At 42.1% G+C, this 15,002-nt stretch overlaps 1 protein-coding gene across 4 annotated transcripts in view; it reads left to right on the forward strand.

Moving 5' to 3' along the window:
* The window catches only part of DNAH1 (dynein axonemal heavy chain 1), an 84,044-nt gene that overhangs the window by 13,664 nt on the left and 55,378 nt on the right, over window positions 1-15,002 (forward strand). For all 4 annotated transcript variants that reach the window (XR_013527348.1, XM_054245708.2, XM_054245710.2 and 1 more), the window contains exon 9: window positions 211-463. Coding sequence is in view for 3 of the 4 variants with exons in the window: in XM_054245708.2 (XP_054101683.2) it covers window positions 211-463 (253 nt within the window). In the remaining variant the exon portion in view is untranslated. The remainder of the gene's footprint in view (window positions 1-210; window positions 464-15,002) is intronic.

A 15,002-nucleotide genomic window follows, 5' to 3' on the forward strand; every position in this document is an offset into this window, starting at 1 on the left:
AAGCACTTTCACATCCACCCATGACACCCTGTGAGATGGGCCAGGCAGGGAATGTCATCATGCCCATTTCACAGATGCAACTGGGAGTCCGAAGAGGGAAACAACTTGTTGAGGGCCACTGGGCATCAGCAGCACAGCCAGCTCGAACCTAGTGCTTCAGCTCAGAAAGCCTGACTGCGAGTCCCCTTCTCCCTCCCACCCGGTCCCCAGGAAGGCCACCCCTTCAGGTCTGTCAGTACTGGGTGCCACGGATCCAGCTTCTCTTCTGCGCTGAGGACCCTTGCGTGTTCACGCAACGTGTGGTCCAGGCCAACGCCCTACGCAAGAACACGGAGGCACTGCTGCTCTACAACCTGTATGTGGACTGCATGCCCTCTGACGGCCGGTGCGTCATCAGTGAGCAGAGCCTGAGCAAGATCAAGCAGTGGGCCCTGAGCACACCCAGGATGCACAAAGGCCCCTCGTGAGTTCCTGCTCAGCCTTTCCCATGCCTGGGCATTTCCTCCTCCAGGGAGCCTTCCATGGGTGGTTGGTGCTCCTTCAGGGTGGAGCTCCCTCAGGGCTCATCTGTCTGAGACTGTCCTGCCTATTGCCCTGTGGATTTTTTGGGGACCCAAACAATTTTTTGTTCATCTCTAGATCCCTCATTATCCATATGAACTTGTGGATTCTTATTTTATTCAAAGGGTTACAACTGAGTACTTTAAAAAATGTTTGATGCTCAATTGTCCCAGATTTGGCCAGTAGGAGACTTTTCAAGCTAATTCCTGTGTCCTTTTACCATGTTCCCATCATTCTTCAAAACCATTGGATGATTTGTTAGCAAGGTGACCTTAAGATAACTTTACTTTCTGGCACAGCAAGAATTTCCAGGCTCATTATGTACTTTCCCAGGTCCAGTCCTGAAACCAGATGTTTCTCCAAGGAAGTTCCTTTTGTTTATTATTTTAGTTTATTTTTTGAGATGGGTTCTCACTCTGTCACCCATGCTGGAGTTCCTGGAGCACAGTGGCACCATCCTGGCTCGCTGTAGCCTCAGTTTCCTGGGCTCAAGCAATCCTCCCACCTCATCCTCCTCATCTGGCTAATTTTGTTTATTTTTTGTAGAGACAGATCTCCCTATGTTGCCCAGTCTAGTCTTGAATGCCTGCACTTAAGTAATTCTCCTACCTTGGCTTCCCAAAGTGTTGGAATTATAGGTGTGAGCCACTATGCCCAGCTGAAAGTTCCTTTTAGTTGAGGAATGATATTTAGAAGCCAAGATCTGGGCATTAGATGTGCTCATTGCTACTGAGATTTCATTGCTTCAAGACTCCCACAGCAGACAGATCTGGGAAATATATATACAGATAATCCCCAATTTATGATGGTTTGACTTACCATTTTTTCTTTCTCTTCTTTTTTTTTTTTTTGAGATGAAATCTTACTCTGTCACCCAAGCTGGAGTGCAGTGGTGTGATCTCAGCTCATTGCAACCTCCACCTCCTGGGTTCAAGTGATTTTCCTACATCAGCCTCCCAAGTAGCTGGGACTATAGGCATGTGTTACCATGCCTGGCTAATTTCTTATATTTTTAGTAGAGACGGGATTTCACCGTGTTATCCAGGATGGTCTCAATCTCCTGACCTCATGACCTGCCCACCTGGGCTTCCAAAGTGCTATGCTGGTCTGAGCCACACATTACAGGTGTGAGCCACCATGCTGGTCTTTTTTTTTTTTTTTTTTTTTTTGAAACAGAGTTTCACTCTTGTCGCCCAGGCTAGAGTACAGTGGCTTGATGGCTCACTGCAACCTCCGCCTCCTGGGTTCAAGAGATTCTCTTGCCTCAGCCGCCTGGGTAGCTAGGATTACAGGTGCCCGCCACCATGCCCAGCCAATTTTTGTATTTTTAGTAGAGATGGGATTTCACCATTTGGCCAAGTTGAGCTCAAACTCCTGATCTCAGGTGATCCTCCCACCTCAGCCTCCCAAAGTGCTGGGATTACAGGCATGAGCCACTGTGCCCGACCGACTTACCATTTTCCAACTTTATGATGGTGCAAAAATGATATGCATTCAGCAGAAAATGTACTTCAAGCACCCATACAGCCAATTTTTTATTCATTTTCAGTACAATATTTAATACATTCCAAGAAATGTTAAACACTTTATTATAAAATAGCTTTGGTTACATAATTTTGCTCATCTGTAGGCTAATGTAAGTGTTCTGAGCACATTTAGGTAGGGTAGGCTAAACCATGGTGTTCAGTAGCTTAGGTGTATCAAGTGCTTTTTAAACTTACGACAGGTTTAGTTGGAATGTAGCCCCACTGTAAGTAGAGAACCATCTGTATATTTATAATCACGCATTGCTTAATGATTCGGACACGTTCTGAGAAATTCATCATCATTAGGTGATTTCATCATTGTGCAAACACCATAGTGTGTACTGACACAGACCTAGATGATATAGCCGGCTGCACAGCCAGGATATATGGTACTGCCTAGTGCTCCCAGGCTATAAACCTATGCAGTGCATGATTACTGAATACTGCAGGCAACTGTAACACAATGGCAAGTATTTGCGTATCTAAACATAGAAAAGGTACAATAAAAATACAGTATACAAGATAAAACATGGTACATCTATGTAGAGCACTCACCGTGAGTGGAGCTCGCAGGGCTGGAAGTTGCTCTGGTTGAGTGAGTGGTGAGTGAATGTGAAGACCTAGGATATTACTGTGTACTTTATAAACACTGTATATACTTAAGCTACACTAAGTTTATTTAAAAATTTTCTTTCTTCAATAATAAGTTAACCCAACATGCCTTAGGGCCAGGCATGATGGCTTATGCCTGTAATCCCAGCACTTTGGGCCACATTCAACACTAGCCTGGCCAATAGCCTGGCTTATGCCTGTAATCCCAGCACTATCGGCCACATTCAACACTAGCCTGGCCAACATGCCTAAACACTGTTTGTACTTAAAAAAATACAAAACTTAGCTGGGCACGGCGGCACACAGCTGTAATATCAGCTACTTGGGAGGCTGAGGCACTAGAATCGCTTGAATCTAGGAGGCAGAGGTTTCAGTGAGCTGAGATTGTGCCACTGCACTCCAGCATGGGTGACAGAGTGAGACTATCTTAAAAAAATGTACATATATAATAAATAAATAAAACTTTAGCTTACTTCAACTTTTCTGTTTTATAAACCTTTTTTTTTTTTTGAGATAGAGTCTCACTCTGTCACCAGGCTGTAGTGCAGTAGCACAATCTGGGCTCACTGCAGCCTCTGCCTCCCAGGTTCAAGCAATTTTCCTGTCTCAGCCTCCCAAGTAGCTGGGACTACAGGTGCACGCCACCACACTCAGCTAATTTTTGTATTTTTAGTAGAGACAGAGTTTCATCATGTTGGCCAGGATGGTCTTGATCTCTTGGCCTCATGATCTGCCCCCCTTGGCCTCCCAAAGTACTGGGATTACAGGTGTGAGCCACCGCGCCTGGCCTTAATTTTTCAAGAAACTTTTTGACTCTTTTATAATAACATAAAATTTTTTTTGTAAAGGTTGGATGCAGTGGCTCATGCCTGTAATCCCAGCACTTTGGGAGGCTTAAGTGGGTGGATAACTTGAGGTCAGGAGTTCAAGACCAGCCTGGCCAACGTAATGAAATCTTGTCTCTACTAAAAATAGAAAACTTAGCCGGGCATGATGGCATGTCTCTGTAATCCCAGCTACCCGGGAGGCTGAGGCAAGAGAATCTTTTGAACTGGGGGAGGTTGCAGTGAGCCAAGATGGTGCCTCTGCACTCCAGCCTGGGTGACAGGTGAGACTCTGTCTCAAAATCTATCTATCTATATATTTTTTTCTTAGATTTTTATTCTATAAGCTTTTTATTAAAAAATTGATTTTTTTTATTTTTAAACATTTTTTGTTAAAAACAAAGACACAAGAACACACATTAGCTTAGGCCTGCACAGGGTCTGGGTCATCAATATCACTGTCTCCCAGCTCTACATCTTGTCCCAATGTCTTCAGAGACAATAACATGCATGGAGCTGTCATCTTCTATGACTATGGGATACTTCCTGAAGGACCTGCTTGAGGCTGTTTCATAGTTAACTTAAAAAAAAAAATAGAAGGAGTACACTCTAAAATAACAATTAAAAAGTATAGTATAGGGTAGTAAATAAGCCAGGAACATAGTCATTTATTACCATTATCACGTATTGTGTTCTGTACATAACCATACGTGCTATGCTTTTATATGACTGGCTGCAGTAGGTTTGTTTACACCAGCATAACCATAAACACATGAGTAATGTGCTGCGTTATATGACATTACGATGGCCATGATGTCACTAAGAAATGGGAATTTTTTGACTCCATTATAATCTTATGGGACCACCATCATATATGCAATCTGTAACCAAAATGTCATTATTTAGCATATGACTGTACGTATACGACTCAAAATAGCTATCACTCAAAAAGCTATACACAGAGATCTGTCACTTTCCACCTCCCCATCCTGTCCACGTTCCCCATCTTTCCCACTGTGTTCCTACCACATGCCCACAGGTAAGCAATATCAATAGTTTCTGATTTATCCTTTCTGTGTTTTTTATTGCACAAATGAGCAGAAACATGTATATTTAAGACATATATATATTTTCTTATACTCTTTCCTTTCTTACGTGAAGGGTAGCATGCTAAGATATTCTTTTGCACATTGAATTGTCTTGGCATCCTTGTTAAAAATCATTTGACTGGCCGGGCGCAGTGGCTCACACCTGTAATTTTAACACTTTGGGAGGCCAAGGGGGTGGATCACCTAAGGTCAGGAGTTCGAGACCAGCCTGGCCAACATCATGTAACCCCATCTCTACCAAAAATACAAAAATTAGCTGGGCATGGTGGCACATGCCTGTAGCCCCAACTACTCAGGAGGCTGAGGCACGAGAATCGTTTGAACCCAGGAGGCAGAGGTTGCAGTGACCCAAGATCGCACCACTCACTCCAGCCTAGGTGACAGAGCGAGATTCCATCTCAAAGAAAGAAAGAAATTGGTCAATTTTAATCTTTCTACTTCTAATGGAGTCATTTTCATATGCACTGTTTCTCTAGAAAATTATCCATCTTATATCTGTTTTGAAATATATTTGCATATAATTCTGTAAAGTTGTTTTTCATTTTCAATTTTATTCTGGTTTAATATTTATTGCTCCTCATTACTCTTATTTTGTAAAGTCATGCTCTTTTCCTGTTTCTTTCTGGTTTTGGTTTATTAAGTTACTTAGTAGCTTGTATGTTTTTTTTTTTTTGTTGTTGTTGTTGTTGTTTTTGAGACAGAGTTTAGCTCTTGTTTCCCAGGCTAGAGTGCAATGGCACAATCTTGGCTCAGTGCAACCTCCGCCTTCTGGGTTCAAATGATTCTCCTGCCTCAGCCTTCTAAGTAGCTGGGATTACAGGCACCACACCTGGCTCATTTTTTATATTTTTAGTAGAGATGGGGTTTCACCACATTGGCCAGGCTGCTCTTGACCTCCTGACTTCAGGTGATCCACCTGCCTTGGCCCCTCAAAGTGCTGAAATTTCAGGTGTGAGCCACTTTGCCCGGCCTGGTGTGTTAATTTAAAAAAGAGGATTTAGGCTTATTAATGTGATAAATCTCCCTTATGAATTTCTACTTTTATCTTTATTTCCTTCCTTGTGCCATCTTTTGGCTTATCTGTTATGTTGTATAGTTTGTGTGTTGGGTGTGTGTGTATGTGCTTGCATGTATTAGGAATTTATTTCATTTTTAGTGACAAATGTGCTTGAGGCTATGAACTTTCTTCTGATAATTGCTTTAAAAGTAGTCCACAGATTCTGATACCTAGTATTTCACTTTCTTTTTCTCTTGAGATGGAGTTTTGCTCTATTGCCCAGGCTGGAGTGCAGTGGTGCAATCTCGACTCACTGCAACCTCCTCCTCCTGTGTTAAGCGATTTCTGCCTCAGCCTCCGGAGTAGCTGGGACTACAGGTGCATGCCACCACACCCGGCTCATTTTTGTATTTTTAGTAGAGACAGGGTTTCACCATGTTAGCCAGGTTGGTTTCAAACTCCTGACCTCAGGTGATTCACCTGCCTTGGCCTCCCAAAGTGCTGAGATTACAGTTGTGAGCCACTGTACCTGGCCCTTTTGCCCATTTCTCAAATGGGATTATTCATTTTTTCCTTGTTCAATTGTTTAAGTTCCTTATAGATTCTGGATATTAGACTTTTGTCAGATGTGTAGTTTCTGAATATTTTCTCCAATTCTGCAGGTTGTCTGTTTTCTCTGTTGATAGTTTCTTTTGCTGTGCAAAAGCTCTTTAATTAGGTCCCACTCTTCAATTTTTGTTTTTGTTGCAATTGCTTTTGAGGACTTAGTCATAAATTCTTTCCCAAGGCCAATGTGCCGAATGCTGATTCCTAGGTTTTCTTCTAGGATTCTTAGAGTTTGAAGTCTGGCATTTAAATCTTTAATCCTGGCCAGACTAGATGGCTGACATCTGCAATCCCAGCACTTTGGGAGGTTGAAGCAGGTGGATGGTTTGAACTCAGGAGTTCAAGATCAGCCTGGGCAACATGGTAAAACCCCATCTTTACAAAAAGTGTATATATATATGGTGCCGCCACACACACACAAACAAAAATTAGCCAGGCATGGTGGGGGTGCACCTGTAGTCCTAGCTGTTTGGGAGGCTGAGGTGGGAGGATCACTTGAACCTAGGAGGCAGTGGTTGCAGTGAGCCAAGTGGTGCCACTGCACTCCAACCCGGGTGACAGAGCAAGACACTGTCTCAGGAAAAAAAAACAAATCTTTAATTCATCTTCAGTTAATTTTTACTTATGGTGAAAGGTACAGGTCAGTTTCAACCTTTTGCATATGGCTAGCGAGCCATCCCAGCACTATTTATTGAATAGGAAGTCCTTTCCCCATTGCGTATTTTTGTCGACTGTGTTGAAGATCAGATGGCTTTATTTCTGGGCTCTCTATTCTGTTACATTGACCTTATGTGTCTGTTTTTGAACCAGTAACATGGTGTTTTGGTCACTATAGCCTTGTAGTATAGTTTGAAGATAAGGTGAAGCCTCCAGCTTTGTTCTTTTTGCTTAGGTTTGCTTTGGCTATTCAGGGTCTTTTTAGGTTTCGCATAAATTTTAGACTAATTTTTTCCTAGTTCTGTGAAAAATGACTTGGTAGTTTGATAGGAATTGTGTTGAATCTGTAGATTGCTTTAGACAGTATGGCCATATTAACAATATTGGTTCTTCTAGTCCATTAGCATGGAGTGTTTTTCCATTTGTTTATGTCATCTCTGAGTTCTTTTAGCAGTGTTTTGTAGTTCTTCTAGAGATCTTTCACCTCCTTGGTTAAATGTATCCCTAGATATTTTTTTGTGGCAATCATAAATGAAATTGTATTCTTAATTTGGCTCTCAGCTTGTATGGAAATGCTCCTGATTCTTGTACATTGATTTTGTTTCCTGAAACTTTACTGAAGTTGTTTATCAGTTCCAGGAGCCTTTTGGTGGAGTTCTAATGCTCTTTGATCTGCATTTTACTTTGCTTGATAAGAACTTTGCAACCTGACATCTTATTGTTTCATTTGTCCAACAAATCCCTCTATTTTGAGCCTTTCTGAACTAATTCGTTTTATATCAGTTTCTTTTTTTTTTTTTTTTTGAGACGGAGTTTCGCTCTTGTTACCCAGGCTGGAGTGCAATGGTGCGATCTCGGCTCACCGCAACCTCCGCCTCCTGGGTTCAGGCAATTCTCCTGCCTCAGCCTCCTGAGTAGCTGGGATTACAGGCATGCGCCACCATGCCCAGCTAATTTTTTGTATTTTTAGTAGAGACGGGGTTTCACCATGTTGACCAGGATGGTCTCGATCTCTTGACCTCGTGATCCACCCGCCTCAGCCTCCCAAAGTGCTGGGATTACAGGTGTGAGCCACCACGCCCAGCCTATATCAGTTTTTTACTTTCAGCATATAGTTTGGGTTTTATTTGTGAGCCAACTTCTTGGCTCACAATAATAGGTGAGTTAAGCCCATTCACATTTATTGGTATGGCTAATAGGTTTGACCTCAACTCACTCATATTACTTCGTGTTATAATCATTATGTGTATTGTAATACAATGCTGTGTTTCTTTCTCTACATGGTATGTTTTCTTAGTTCTTTCATTTTAAAAATTTCTTTTGGCATTTAGGAAGGTTTATACCTTTGTTTTACTGGTTTCTTTTAGAGTCTCCATCATCCCCTGCTTCCCTACTTAACCCTTTAATATCTGGCCTGTTTTATTTTTGTTGTCTGTTTTGTTTTGAGACAGGGTCTTGCTCTATCACCCATGCTAGAGTGCAGTAGCACAATCATAGCTCACTTCAGCCTTGACCTTCTGGGCTCAAGCTATCCTCACACCTCAGCCTCCCAAGTAGCGGAGACCACAGATGTGATTAATATTTGTATTTTTTTTTTTATAGAGACAGGGTCTCCTGCTTTTGCCCAGGCTGGTCTCAAACTCTTGGGCTCAAGCAATCTGCTCACCTCAACCTCCCAAAGTGCTGGGATTATAGGAGTGAGTCACCATGCTCAGCTCTATTTATTTATTTATTTTTTGAGATGAAGTCTTGCTCTGTCACCCAGGCTGGAGTGCAATGGTGGCGATCTCTGCTCACTGCAACCTCTGTTCAAGCAATTCTCCTGCCTCAGCCTCCCAAGTAGCTGGGATTGCAAGCGCCCACCATCACTCCTGGCTAATTTTTTTTTTTTTGCCAAGATAGTCAAATAGAAGCAGCAGCGATCCAAGGCTTCCATCAAAAAAACCCATAATCATGTGAATCCTTCACTGGCAACCAAGGTATCCAGGTTCTCTCATCGATATTAACTAGAAGGCTGGCCTAACCCAAGGAGAAAAGGAAGAACAGTGTGTTGCAGCGGCCCACTTGAGAGCAACATAGGGGAAGGAACTCCCTTCCCCAGCCAAGGGAGGCAGTGAGTGAGCTGAGTGACTGGGCTACCCTACCGGGGAGACTGCTTTTTCCACGGAACTGTGAAATCCTTGGATCAGAAGACCCTACTCACAAACCCATGCCACTGGGGCCTAGTGTTGCAACCCCAGAATGCACAGGGAAAGGAACCCTCTTTCCCCAGCCAAGGGAGTCAGTTACATTTTTTTTTTTTTTTAATTCGAACTTTTTGGAAAGAACCTTCAAACTAGTAAACAGACCTTTGTTTTTTCTATTTGAATGCACCTCCAAGAAATATCACAGTCAGGATATTTTTGGAAACACAGAAAACAGCAACATTTTCCTAAAAATAGCTTCCATAGTCATGTGAGTACTCAACATAGAGTAATAGGCATGGATAGAGCCAGGTTTTGTGGAGCCTGAAGCTCATATAATTTCAGGAGATGCCTTTTTTTTTTAAAGAAAAAGAAAGAAAGAAAGAAAGACAGAAAAGAATGAAGGAGAGGAAGAAAGAGGAAGAGAAAGAGGGAGAGAGAACGGGAGTGTTGCTTTATTGCCCAGGCTAGAATGCAGTCTAAAAATGGGTACTGAAAACCTCTTTTATGCCAATAATTGTGCTTAATAATGGAGACAGGAAAAAATGAGGGAAGAAAATAACAAACAAGTAGTCAACCAATATTTCATTTAAACCTGTGAGTAGGTGTGATGTGGTACTGATAAGAGTGTATAGTTTGTGTATTTAAAGTGAAGAGTTCTATAAATGTTTATTAAGTTTACTTGTTCTGGATCTGAGTTCAAGTCCTGATTATCCTTGTTAATTTTCTGTCTCGTTGATCTATCTAATATTGATGTTGAAGTCTCCCACTATTATTGTGTGGGCGTCTGTCTCTTTATAAGTCTTATGTATCTGGGTGCTTCTGTATTGGGTGAGTATATATTTAGCATCGTTAGCTCTTCTTGTTGCATTGATCCTTTTATTGTTATGTAATGACCTTCTTTGCCTCTTTTTGATCTTTGTTGCTTTAAAATCTATTTTATCAGAGGCGAGAATTGCAACTCCTGCTTTTTATTTATTTATTTATTTTTGCTCTCCATTTGGTTGGTAAATCTTTCTCCATCCCTTTGTTTTGAGTCTTTGTGTATCCTTGCATGTGAAATGGGTCTGGATGCAGCATACCCATGGGTTTTGGCTGTGTCTTTTGATTGTGGGATTTAGTCTATTTAAATTTAGGATTAATAATAATATATGTGAGTTTATTACTGCCATTTGATGTTAGCTGGCTGTTTTGCCCATTAGTTAATGTAAATTCTTCATTATGTTGATGCTCTTTACTTTTTGGTATATTTTTGGAAAGGCTAATACTGGTTGTTCCTTTCTATGTGTAATGCTTCTTTCAGAAGCTCTTGTAAAGCAGGCCTGGTGGTGATGAAATTTCTGAGTACTTGCTTGTTCACAAAAGATTTTATTTTTCCTTCTCTTGTGAAGCTTAGTTTGGCTGGATATGAAATTCTGGGTTGAAAGTTCTTTTCTTTAAGGATGTTGAATATTGGCCCCCACTCTCTTCTGGTTTATAGGGTTTCTGCTGAGAGATCTGCTGTAAGTCTGATAGGCTTCCCTTTGTGGATAACCTGACCTTTCTCTCTGGCTGCCCTTAGTATTTTCTCCTTCATTTCAACCCTGGTGAATCTAACGATTATGTGCCTTGGGGTTGCTCTTCTTGAGGAATATCTCTGTGGTGTTCTCTGCATTACCTGGAGTTGAATATTGTCCTGTGTTGCTAGGTTGGGAAAGTTTTCCTGTATAATATCCTGAAAAGTATTTTCCAGCTTGGATTCATTCTCTTTGTCGCATTTAGGTACACCTATCAAACATAGATTAGGTCTTTTCACATAGTCCCATATTTCTCGGAGACTTTGCTCATTCCTTTTTATCCTTTTTTCTCTAATCTTGTCTTCTCGTTTTATTTCATGAAGTTGGTCTTTGAACTCTGTTATCCTTTCTTCTGCTTGATCAATTTGGCTGTTAAAACTTGTGCATACTTCGTGAAGTTCTTGTGTTTTTCAGCTCCATTAATTCACTTATATTCCTCTCTAAATTGTCTATTCTCATTAGCATTTCATCAAATCTTTTTTCAAAGTTCTTAGTTTCTTTGCATTGGGTTAGAACGAGTTCTTTTAACTCCCAGAAGTTTCTTATTATCCACCTTCTGAAGCCTACTTCTGTTAATGAAACACACTCGTTCTCCATCAGGGCTTGTTCCGTTGCTGATGAGGAACTGTGATCCCCTGTAGAGGGAGAGGCTGGTTTCTTCCCTTTGTTATAAATTTATCCATCTATCATCTTTGTAATTACCAACTTTCTAATTAGGTTTCTGAGTGGATGTCCAATTTGTTGATTCCCAGCACCGGAATCTGAGCAACCCACTGCACCGGCTAAAACAGCGGTGTTAAGAATTGATGGTGCTTTTCTGCCTGGGAATCTCCAGTCTGGCTTCCTTCTTGAGTCTGTCCTTCAATCACCTGAAAAACAGTGGCTTATGTCTGTAATCCTAGTACTTTGGGAGGCCGAGGCAGGCAGATCATGAGGTCAAGAGTTCAAGACCAGCCTGATCAACATGGTGAAACCCCGTCCCTACTAAAAATACAAAAATTAGCCAGTCATGGTCGTGGGCACCTGTAATCCCAGCTACTCAGGAGGCTGAGGCAGGACAATCACTTGAACCTGGGAGGTAGAGGTTGCAGTGAGCCAAGATTGTGCCACTGCACTCCAGACTGAGTGACAGAGGCAGACTCCATCTCAATAAAAAACAGAAATTTCCCTTGAATTATAGTTTTGAATCTTGGTCCTGTTCCATTCCTTTGTTTTTCTTCATCAAGGATTCCATTATATATTTATATCTCCATATTTTTTATATATTGCTGCTTCTTTGCCTATCTTCTAATTCAACCACTTTCTGGCCCTTTTTAGTTATTTCTTTTTAATTTTATTTATTTATTTTATTTATTTTTAGTCAGAATCTGTCTCTGTCACCAGGCTGGAGTGCAGTGGTAGAATCTCATCTCACTGCAACCTCTGCCTCCCGGGTTCAAGCAATTCTCCTGCTTCAGCCTCCTGAGTAGCTGGGATTACAGGTGCGCACTATCATGCCCAGCAAAGTTTTGTATTTTTAGTAGAGACGGGGTTTCACCGTGTTGGTCAGGCTGGTCCCAATCTCTTGACCTTGTGATCTGCCCTCCTCCGCCTCCCAAAGTGCTGGGATTACAGGCGTGAGCCACTGCACCTGGCAATTTTATTTATTTTTTAAAAATTGTGTTTTCTTTCATTTACCTGCTTTATTTTATCTCGTTTTTATTCTCTTGGTTATATCCTGCCTTTCTTCAATTTACTTCATTATGCTTTGATTTGACTATTTTCTCTTGGGCACCTTGTAATTTCACCTTCCTCCCTGGGATAATTTTATTTTCTATTTTTTCCTTGAGCTTGATTAAATCTCTTTTCTTACTGTTATTTGTCTATTTCTGTGTTTTCTTTCTGAATTTCTGATTCAGGGTGGTTTTTCAGATGAGCAAACACTTGTTTTAGGCTATTTAGCTGAAGTGCTATGCTACAGTTCTCTTCTGCTTGGTCCTTGTTTATTTTTTTAGAGCTGATGGGAATTTTATCAGTTAAGATGCCCTCGTCTTCTCAAGCGTCCAAACAAAGCTAAACAATGCTTTCTTTTGCTTATAGAAAAAAAATGTAGTCGGCGTTCACCTATTCATTTCAGGATTTGGAGTGATTTGCAAGCTTTCTAGTTCAAGGGCGCCCTCTTCTGTCTGTATTGCACACTAGTTTTTGTTTTTTAAATTGTGTGTGTGTGTGTGTGTGTGTGTGCGTGCGTGCACGCGCGCATGTGCTGGGGAGAGGGAAGAGGGATGTGGGTCCTCCAAGGTTTTTGTTCTCTTACCTTGCAGAACTTAAGATTTCACTTTTGCTTCTTTTCCCTTCCCCTCCAGTCTGCAACGGACTCCTTTCCTTTTACCTCCTGTCCTTTAAGTCATGCCTTTCAAAGAATACTGCCTTGAATTGCATGCCCTTAAGTCCCTTCCTTGTAGTAAGTGCTCTGATTTGCCAGGACACTTTTTCAGTATTTTTACAGCCAGAGTTACTTTCTCTTTTTTTGAGATGCAGTCTCACTCTTCCATCCAGGCTGGAGTGCCATGGCGCAATCACAGCTAACTATAGCCTCAAACTCTTGGGCTCAAAGAATCCTACCTCAGCCTCCCTGGTAGCTGGGACTACAGGCCTATGCCACACATCCGCTCATTTTTGTATTTTTTGTAGAGATGGGGTCTCATTCTGTTGTCTGGGCTGGTCTCAAACTCCTGGGCTCACATGATCCACGCACATTGGCCTCCCAAAGTGCTAGGATGAAAGGCGTGAGGCACTGCACCTGTCCTGGGTTACTTTCTCTTTCTGGTAGGATTTTATGTATGTATTTATTTATTTATTATGTATATTTTTGAGATGAACTCATGTTCTGTGATCCAGTCTGGAGTGCAGTGGTGTGATCTCGGCTCACTGCAAACTCTGCCCTCTGGGTTCAAATGATTCTCCTGCATCAGTCTCCCGAGTAGCTGGGACTACAGGCACTCACCATCACGCCTGGCTAATTTTTGTACTTTTAGTAGAGACAGGGTTTCACCATGTTGTCCAGGCTGGTCTTGAACTCCTGACCTAAGGTGATCTACCCGCCTTGGCCTCTCAAAGTTTTGAGATTACAGGTGTGAGCCACCCCACCCAGCCTCAGGTAGGATTTTAGATCTGTCTTAGGGCTACCACTATTTCCCTCTTCAGTTTTCCTTAGCCTGCCCTTGTTCTCTGTGAAAACTTGCAACAAGAGTGTGAGAGAGAGCTCACTGGAGATTAATGTTTATTTTTTAATTTAAAGACAATTGAAATTTAGACAGTCTTCTTATTCTAGTTGTGCTAAAGGTGTGGGTTTTGGTAGTGTTAGTTTTTCCTTCCCTCCCTCCCTCCCTTCCTTCCTTTCTTCCTTCCAAGGATATATTGGGAGATTTGAATCAATGTAGCCACCTTACCTTCACTGTCCAGAATTCTGTTTCTTGAATTTTATTCAATTTATAATGTTTCTGGGTTTAAGTATCAAAGATGCTGGTCTCGGGTTGGCTTAGACAGCAGGGAAGTGTGTTACTGTACCTGCAGCAGGAAAAGCACTGCAGCATGTCCCTGGGTTGGTGCCTCAGGGCTCTGCCTCCAGCGTATGCTGGCTTCATCTTCAGGCAAGAGGGCAGCGGCAGTTTCATGAGCACAGTAAGGGTTGTCTTAGGATGGGTTCCCTAGAAGCAGACCCTGATTTGGGGATTCTTGTGCAAGCGATTGACGAAATCCTCTCAGAAGAAATCTATAAGGAAGGAGGATATAATAGAAGAAGCTGCTGGTGAAATATGATTTTAGAAGTCTAGCCTCAGCCTGATCCTGTGGGAAACTCTGGAGCAAGAATGGCACCACCGAATTTGTCCTGGAGGGAGCCAGAATAAGAGGGCTTGACTTTTTTTTTTTTTTTTTTAAGACCAGGTCTTACTCTGTCCGCCAGGCTAGAGTGCAGTGGAACAATCTTAGCTGACTGCAGAGGGCTTGAATTTTGTATCTCTGCATAAGTGGTTGATCATAACTGGGACGTGTTCCCCTTCCTAAACCAACTGCAGTCGGGGCAAGCTCCACATGATTGGCTTGAACTAGCTGAGATGTACCCCTGGAGCTGGGGCTGTGTCATCTTCCCCTGAATCTAGTGAGGAAGTACTGAATTCTGGAACAAAATTGAGGAAGAAGGGAGGGAGTGGATTTCAGGCCAGCAAGCAGCCATGTCTGGAAGTACCCATCTTGTGCCAGGCACTGGGGACATAGCAGTGAACACTTCCAACAAAGAGCCTGGGAACTCAGCCTGGCCAGGAAGACAGACAATGAGAAATCTGGGTGATTCAGCATTCCGATAAGTGCTGGGAAGACCAAGCGAGAGAA

The sequence above is a fragment of the Callithrix jacchus genome, chromosome 15, assembly GCF_049354715.1.
Source record: "Callithrix jacchus isolate 240 chromosome 15, calJac240_pri, whole genome shotgun sequence".
Classification (NCBI taxonomy): Eukaryota; Metazoa; Chordata; class Mammalia; order Primates; family Cebidae; genus Callithrix; species Callithrix jacchus.